Consider the following 9,567-nt stretch of genomic DNA (forward strand, 5'->3'; position numbering starts at 1 on the left):
GGTTGAGAGGATTTTAGTGATGTATAGGCCACATGTTTTACAGGGATTTTAGTATTGTATTAGGCCACAATTTTTACCAGCCAATGTTATTGTTATTGAGTTAGGTCAAGAGAATAGTGGACAGACTTGTTGAAGCTTAGGAGGCTAGGAATTCCAAGTGAGGTGTCACTATTCAAATTTGTTTATGAATAGCCTCAACATCATCAGTCTTAATTAACTATAGTTCATATAAGGGGACATATAAGTGATAGAGTATAAGCTATCCTACTGAAGAAAGACATTGTCTACCTTAAATTTGGCTGTAGTTCATTGCTGACAATAGAAACACATTTGTGCCCACACTACTTCTACTCCCAACACAGAGTGCTATACAGACAATCTCATTACTTAGAATGAGATATTCATATAATGATAGCCCTAAACCTTCAGTATCTGGGCTATTCCCTTGCAAATGATTGCTTTTAAATTTACTCTAATCATTGTGTACCATTTAGAAAGGAGACACTGGCAACTCTTCCTTAACTCACTCTTCTGGGCAAAAGTCCCAGTGTGGAGTCAGGGATGCAAGATTTCTTGCTTTGTTTAGTATGAAATAACATAGTATGGAATGCAAAGGTTCCATTCTTCAGTTCCTCTTTATAAAGGCAGAACCTTGCCTTTTAGCACCGACTCTGGAAAAACTACAGAGTCTCTTCCAAGATGCTGAGGATCCTGTTCACAGTGGTTTTGGTGGCCCTGATCTCTGCTCAGGAACCAGGTAAAGGTATGAGAATATGGGTGTGGATGCTGTGACTCTTCTTAAAGAACAGGAAACAACACTGTAGGAGAGAAGAGAGATCAGACAGAGAACAGGAGATGAGAAGTATTGTGGATCGAGGAGAAATAAGACCAAACTTAATGACATATATTAAGAAAATAATGCATTTAATTGTGTTATTTTATATGAGTATTCTAAAAAAGGAATAAAAGCAGAAGAGTTGCTTATTCATTGCATCCCAAGTGGATAATCACATTGTAGCCTTAGATTTTTCAAAATTTACTTTAATTAAGGTTCTCTAATGTTTCAACCTCCCTTTTATCCAACTACCCATCAGCAGAAGGGAATAAGAAAAGTTAATAGTAAGGAGGGGTTTTGGACCTATTTAGAAATGGTTCCTTGGGGCAATTTCAATCTTCACTGTCAGAAGTCCAGTCCACTAGCAAATCATCAAACATAAATGAGCAATTAAAGTTCTCAAACTCCAAACATGAATCAGCACCATCCAGAAGAAACCACAAGGCTCCACTGATCTGCATAAGTCCTTGGAAGTGGCAAGAAACAGTAGAACACACAACAAGTTCTTTGGTATATTTCTCTCTGTGAAATCATGACGAGGGAAGATCAATAAAGAAAGCAAGGAGAACCATTGGAGAAGTGCCAGATTCTGTCCTTTGGGTTATACTTATACTCTTTCTAAACATCCAGGGTCCTCTCAAGAGTCTGCTCTAGAAAAATCACATGCCATTTCACCAAATAGCATTCAGAAAAACAACACATTTGTTCTCAGCAAAACATCATCTCATATTGTTTATGCTTCAGCAAAACATCCTCTTATAAAATAGCTTCCAGAAAAACATTGTAAGACAGAAATTCTTACTTCATCACGAAGGACTCAATAATTGACTTTTTTCAACCACTCCCAAAACTATCCACCAGTGATTATATCAACACATTTCTCTAATTTATGCATTTTATACAAGATTAGGAGAAACAAGATCTTCAGTATATTCCCTATACTTGCCTTGTATAGTTTTAATAGAGGTGGTTTCGCTAGGAAAAGAAAAGCTAGTACATCATGCATTATGATTTCTGTATTGTTTTACAATGGTTACACTTTTTAAAAATGGAAAGTCAGAGTCTCTTTGGTTAAGATTAATATAAGTTTTGATGATGTAAAATGAAGAAATGATGTACAATTCATCACCCTTACAATATTTTAAGATGAACATTAGAGCAATTGCCTGAAATAGGTAAAATCTGGTTTTAGCTTCTAAACATGTGTTTCATCTTTTATGTAAAGAATTTTAGGAAATTAGTTTCATTATTGTTATATGAGAATTGTTTCTTTATGATTTTTATGATTATTTGTATTCATCTGACATTTATCTATACTGCTTCTTGCATACACTTCCTTTTATTTTTTTTTAGTCAGCATCTCATTTGCCTCAGAACAAACAGAAGGACATTTTTAAGCTTCTGGTTTCCCCAAATCAAGATACAAGAATGACCTGCTGGGTAGAAGGCACCAATTGTCATGCAAAATAAGAAGATTGGTGTATTTAGCAAACTCCAACCTGATATAACTACACAGACAGAGTATGTGGCATATAACACAAGAAAGGAGATAACAGTTTGCAAGGCCTTTATGTGGACCATGGTGCTGTGATCTTGACATCCTTTGCCATGGAATTTCAAATTCTTGAGATGTTTGCTTAGGGAATAGATTAAGAGAAGAACACAGATGACTGATATGCCAAATGGTACAATGTTTATCAGGCTGTAGAGGGGCATACTTTTCACGATTGCTATATCCTTCAGTTTGTTCTTTATGGTCACATTTCTTTCATGAATATTCATCCATGCAATCTTCTTGATGTTCAGCACCTCAAAATATGCAGCCAAAAACAGAATAGATGCCAAGAATATCACAAGAAGAACACTGTCAAGTTTTCTTTTTAGATGAAGAAATAGACAGTTAGAAAAATTGGCTATCTTGAACAAATAAAACATGCTGAGCATGGTCCCAAGCCAAGTGCTAAAATGATTCATTATAGTCCAGGTAATTCCTGTAAAGGTTCTCATTTGAAAATTGTACATATCTTCAGAAAACACATGTGAATACCAACTCATTAACATTGCCAACAACAAACCAATTCTGAAGATGGCAAGAGCAGTTATAATTCGATCAACTGAGGAGATCTTTCTTCTCTTCATACAGTCAATGAAGTTCACTACTATTATGAAGATATTGGCACATTTTCCTGAGAGTAATTCTGTCATCATTATGGTAGTGACAATCCATTCTACCAAATTCATTGTGTCTGATCAAATGAAAAGGAAAAACGAGAGAAAAAAAAGAAGGGCTAAATTCACTGATTATGATTCTTCTTTTTCAATATGTAGATGTAATTGTACTTGTCATTAACTAAATGTATACAAGAGTTCTTGCTTCTTTTTAACTCTATGTTTAGCAGAATAGTAACATATTGTAATAATACCTGAATGCAACCTCATTTTTATGGAAATTTATATTACCATAATGTGTCCAATTGCATACTTTTGAAAATCTCTGCCATAGACTGGTGTATTTCATTGTTGCTATTGGAAGAATGCTGCATTCCAATTTGCTAGCAGGCAAATAAAGATGAGTTCTATTCCATTGCTTCAAATGTTGTTTTTTCTTTAAACATTCATTATTTTTGATAGTCAAATTTGTTACTAAAATTTTAGAACTCAATACTCGGATCATGTATCATGTCATTTTATAAAACTTAGCTCATCTAGAATTATTACCCACTATGGACTTATATATTTTTGTTCAAGATTCATCACGAAAGAGTCTCAAATTCCCATCTCAAAAGATCTATGTTTTCTGAAGAGCATCAAAAAGGCCAACATTCCTTAAATACTGCCCTGTAATAAAAAATACTTGTGTATACTTGTGTGTATGTTGAGACTTAACAGCTCATAAGAACACAAACATCTTTAAATGCAAATACATACATACATACATACATACATACATACACACACACACAGACACGGATGCTTAATGGCTGTAAAAATTCTGTCCTGTGGTCTTCAAAATGTAGAAAGTATGTTTGAGATGGGATGTAGGATTATAGAGCTCTTCCTCCACTTTAGCTATTCAGCCCACTCTTAATGATTTAAAAACTTTTCTGCAGAGCTTCACAAATGTTATTCTGGAGGTCACATCAGTTTCAAGTATTAATTGATTAAAATGATTTGAAAGTTTTTCATATTTGTATCCAATTCAAGAATATTCTTTCCATTTTTAAGCTACAGTGAAAGTCCATGTCACCAGTCAAAATGTCTGAAAGCAAAACCAACCAGATATAATTTCACACTGTGATCCTAGCTGTGAAAAAGTGGAGGGGAGAGAAATGAAAGTGTAAGAACAGACTTACATACTCAGACAGTATCATTTAAAAGAAAAATGTGTGTAATGACTGGAGGAATAGCTAAGGGCTATAAGTTCAGCATCAAGGACCCACATCAGACATGTTCAAAACCACCTGTAACCTCAGCTACAGCATAGCTGATATTCTCTTCTGGCCTAATGCTCTCAGTGGCATTGTTCCATTTCATACTCTCATTTTAAATGGACTTGTAAAGCTACTCATTGATGTTCGGATTTATGAATCAACAAGAAAGGGATCTTACAATTTTCTACTGAGAAATATAACTAATTTATACTTTGTTCTAATTTAGAATATTTCTCTAATATTTCAGGCAATTAATAAAGATTAAAATAAAGTTTATTCTACAATAAATACACTATACCCACTACTTTAAATGGTAGGCCAGTTTACATGTTTCTTAATACCTCAGAATAATCACACTGTGCTCCAATGAGCCCACCTAGGTTACTAGGTTCAGAATCATTAATTCTCTCTCTCTCTCTCTCTCTCTCTCTCTCTCTCTCTCTCTCTCTGTTTGTGCATGTGTGTGTGTGAGTGTGTGTATGTGTGTTGTGTGTGTGTAATAAAGGTTATGGTAGGAAGGCTTGCACTTGTTAAGAGGTGATTATCAAATACATAACACAATATATTTTTTCTATTTGCAGAAAAATAAAAACTTTGCTTGATGATAGTCTCTTTAGTGAATATATTTAGGTAAATGGCATGTTTGCTGTATTTTTCATTTTTATTAATTAACTTATTAATTTGCTTCACATTCTGATAGCTTCGTTGGGTTTGGTAAATCTGATTTTATGTTTGAGGTCTTTGATCCACTTGTGTTTTGTGCAAGGTGATAGATATGGATCTATTTGTATTCATCTATAGGCAGATACTCAATTAGACAAGTAATATTTGCTGAATTTTTTTTTGTTCCGTACTATAGTTTTGGGTTCTGTGTCAAAAACCAAGTGACCCTTATTGTAACAACAGCCATAAAATATCCTGATGTAACTCTATTCAACATACCTTCAAATTTTTGACCCAGAATTGTCCTGTCTAAAAGAAACTCAGGGACAAAATGGAATGGACATTTAAGGAAAGGTCATCCAGTGACTAGACCAACTTGGGATCCATCCCATCAGCAGGGACCGAACCCTGACACTATTATTGATGGCATGTTGTACTTCCAGACATGAGCCTAGCATACCTGTCTTTTGAGATTCTCTACTAGCAGATGACTGAGATAAATGCAAATACTTACTGCCGAGCTTGGACTGACCGTTGGTAGCCAGTATGGGTGAGTTAGGGGAAGGACTGAAGGAGATGAAGGGATTGTAGGAATACTAACAATATCAACTAACCAGTTCCCTAGGTTGGTTGGTGACTCCATATCTCCACTGGTTTTTTTCCCAAAATGTTTTTAATAAATATAATTGTTAAATTAATAAATAGAAAATTGTGTTTGATAAGTATGGACTAAGAAACCAGTCCCAAAATAAAACAGGATATAAATAACAAGCACTCTTAACATTTAATTCCATTTCAGAAATTAACGAATCAGAACTCATGGTTTATTTCTCTTGAGGTTTTCAGGTCTCAAATGAATGGCATAAAGGGCTGTATGACTTTTAGGTGAGCAAGGATAGGGACTAGCTACCCACAATAATATTAAAAAATACTTTTGTTCCTAGATGAAATCAAGACATTTTCAATGACAAAAGCATGGAAACATACAGATGAGATCTTCTTAATCTTTCTTTATGGGTTTAAAATTTTCTTTTATGTAAACCATAGTATAGCAATGAAACTCTCATATCATCTAAGATCTAAAGATGATCAACATCCATGTATCATGTTAGACAGTTCCTGAATATGCTTTTCAAATTTCACTAAGTACTATCTAACCTTCATGAATTCAAATCCCTGAGGGATGAAACAATCAAAATAATACAAAACTATGAAAAAGAATACACCTGATTTGCATGCTAGCAAATGAGGCTACAGTGTTCACTCCACCATCTGCTATGACAGATTCCATCATGTGCCAATGGCATCAGTTTTCAAATAGTTGCTCTGAATTGTTTGGATGAATAACAAGCTTCTCCTCAAAATCAGTGATGAGTTTGCCCTTCATCACCAGTGCTTTATTTATATAAAGCAAAAAGGAAAAATAACTGGTGGTATTAGGCCTGACTTTCTTTATCTCTCTTAAAATTTCTTGATGTGATAGTTCGTTACTAAGAATCATTTCCTTTCTCTTTTCTACAATGTTCTCTGAGCTTTTGATGTTGGGGTTGTACTGTAATGACATAACTTGGGGTTTGACATCTTATGTGTCATTATCTTTTCATTTCAACTACCTATGGCTTTCTGTAATGATCTCTGGAAAAAAAAGAAATTGCTTCAATGCGGGTGATATCTACCCTTACCAGTAGCTATAATGATAGGTGTTATAAACTACTATTTTTAACTTAAAACAATCAGAGAATAAATTATTTCATTTTCCTAAATCCAGCTGTATGCAAAACTAAATTACAAAATAAACATCATATGAAACAGTGAAAAAACAAGGAAAACTATGTAAACCATTTTGTTAAAAAATTTTTAGGTATCTTTCAGAATTAAGCAGGTATTATGAGCAAAAAATTTCATTTAAAAACTCAGTAGTACTAATAGTGTCATTTTAAGACTATATTAACCTCTATGTTCTCTTTATTTTTTTCACACAATATTTGAAATGTGTTATTATAAATATGCTACTTAAAAATGAGCTAATGTGAACTTGTAGGTAAATGCTATAAGGCACACAAATCACTTATGAATTTAAATAAGTAGAATATTTTGGATATTTTTCAAGAAGTTCTCAATGTTATTACTTTGGTTGTCATTTTTATTTTTCTATTGATTCTTATATAGTCTCATTTTCCACCTTTCTAGAGCATAAATTTTGATATTTCTTGCAGTGTGAGTCTGTTAGTGATGATAATTCTTGCATTAGGTATCTGGATGATTTTCTTTTTCCTTCACTTTTAAGATTTTCTCTTCCTTTCTAGGTTGAGATTTTTCTCATTTTTGTATGTTCACAATATTTTTCCATCAGATTTTTTAAATATTCAACTCTTACTGACTAAGTGTGCCACAATCCTTTTGCTTTCTCTGAATATACCTCTTTCCTTAGATAGTTTGATGTTGTATCTGTTAAAGTGATTTGGAAATCTAAGTGAACATGTCCTTTGTTGCACTGTTAGATTCTCTGTTTGTGGATAATTGAGCTTCTTGGGTGTAAATGTTTATAGTTTTCACCAGAAAACTGAGGCAGTTTTTTTTTTCATTTTATTATTTAATTTATTAGAATAAGTATATATTGTGCGTGCCTGCTTGCCTATACGTGCACTACCTGCAAGTACATGACTATAAAGGACAGAAAAGGATGTAAGACCCGCCCTGAATTGTAGTTACCTAATTCCTTATGAAATAAATATTCATTCCAGTGAAATTCTAGGGTAATTAGGAATAAAGATATTCTGAACATTCTTACCAAGCCCATGTGTGGACAGTTGGCATCTGTTCCCTTAATACTATGAAGAGTGTTTCATGTACCAGGTATATGTTTACATGAATTAATGTTCCTGTGAGACTGGAGGAGTGACTCAGTTGGAGAGGCACTTCCTAGGATGCATGAGAACCTGAGTTTAAATCACCAAGCCACACAAGGACTACAAACAGTATGATTCCCCTTCAATTTCTTGTGAGGTTTTATAATATGTAATATAACTTATTTTATTTTAAATTCTTTTGATAAATCATAAAGTTGAAATATATGGATTATAAGCAGACTACATCTCATGGGTTCTATGTATAAACAAGTAGAATATATAGACAGAAACACAATTCTTATAACCATCTTTAAAATTATTCCTAATTTTGAAAGCTAGACGGTAACTTAAAATAGCTTATAGGATATATGATTTAACAAAACTTTATTTGAAATTTTAAAACTTATATTTAAATAATGTCCTCTTAATATTAATGCTAACAGGTGAAAAATCTGGTAATTAGAAAACGCTGAGATCGCACAGATAGTCCTTTGCACTTTTTTTGTATTAGCTTTTTCAATTGACAATATTTCATGTGCAAAACTATCAAGAAATGGGGAAAGGTAAAGAGTAATAGTTGGGTCTGGAAGTTTAATTTGTCTTCAAAGTTTTCATCTGAAAAAAATGAGAATAACATCATCAAAATATATAAACATGAAGTGTGCACTAACTTAGAAACATGTGAATGCTTTTAAGATACATGTTTATGTACATTATTATAGTCTTTTCAAATAAATATATTTTCAATCATAAAATAAAGAAATAATAAAACATACAGCTGAGGGGAAGAATGTTATTGAGCTCTTCTGGAGGGCTTATAAAGTCTCCCAAGATACACACACACACACACACACACAGAGAGAGAGAGAGAGAGAGAGAGAGAGAGAGAGGGAGAGAGAGAGACAGGCAGACACAGACAGACAGACAGACAGACAGAGACAGACAGACAGACAGACAGACAGAATCCTTAGAGTGGCATAGTCTTGGTGTATAAGTTCTTCAAGTGAACATAAGAAAATATTTTGAGTATCAAGCAAACTGTGTATGTTAACAGACCCACCTGAGAGAAATTAGATGTGCAAGTTACTCCTGTTTTTGAAGAATGGGATGAAATTAATATAATTAAATGAATATAATTAAATGAAATTTCACTGGGCAGTATCATGGGTGGTATTATGTGTCCTCATCTTTTCTAATTCTGTATTGAACTTAATCCATCAAAATAGGACTGTATTTGAAAGTGGAACTTTAATGGAGTGACTAAGTGAACACAAAGCAGTTTATTATCCCCAATCCAACATGATTCTTGTTCCTGTGGATAGAAACATGAGGACACAGCAAGAAATACAGGAAGCCATGTGACAAGAGCAAAGTTCATGTAAGGACATAACACAAAGGTCACCATCCAGAAGCCACAGAGAGGGACACTAAAGGGACTGACTTACTGTACGTGAGTCATGCTGAGTTATTATCGGAACACGTTTTAGAATACAAAAGGCTTAACCTCATTTGATGGCATGCTAACATGTACATGTGTATCACAAACAGATAAAATTAATGCTTAAGTGCCTCAACATACCATAAATTTCAATGTGCCTATTATTGCTTGGGTCATTGCTCCAGTCCTACCCCTCCTAATTGCTAGTCCCTCTCTTTTAGTTCATTCACAATTCCTGCTTTAGTTGCCCCGGTGGTTTCACAAGAAATAGTTTCTTCCTTTATGTTCTAATCTCTTTCAGAGACTGCTGACATAAGAGAAGGTCAGAAAAATGCCAGAGCTAAGTGATTT

At 33.8% G+C, this 9,567-nt stretch overlaps 1 protein-coding gene across 1 annotated transcript; it reads right to left on the reverse strand.

The window, feature by feature from the left end:
- Positions 1–2,188: 2,188 nt before the first annotated feature.
- On the reverse strand, positions 2,189–3,076 carry LOC114632366 (taste receptor type 2 member 120-like). Its single transcript, XM_028780900.1, has one exon. The coding sequence runs from the start codon at positions 3,074–3,076 to the stop codon at positions 2,189–2,191; it is 888 nt and encodes a 295-aa protein (XP_028636733.1).
- Positions 3,077–9,567: the final 6,491 nt, after the last annotated feature.

The sequence above is a fragment of the Grammomys surdaster genome, unplaced genomic scaffold (genome assembly GCF_004785775.1).
Source record: "Grammomys surdaster isolate TR1022 unplaced genomic scaffold, NIH_TR_1.0 373, whole genome shotgun sequence".
Classification (NCBI taxonomy): domain Eukaryota; kingdom Metazoa; phylum Chordata; class Mammalia; order Rodentia; family Muridae; genus Grammomys; species Grammomys surdaster.

What these genes read in the sequence shown, in the direction of transcription:
- LOC114632366 (XM_028780900.1), bottom strand. Translation starts at nt 3,076, where the DNA reads ATGAATTTGGTAGAATGGATTGTCACTACCATAATGATGACAGAATTA.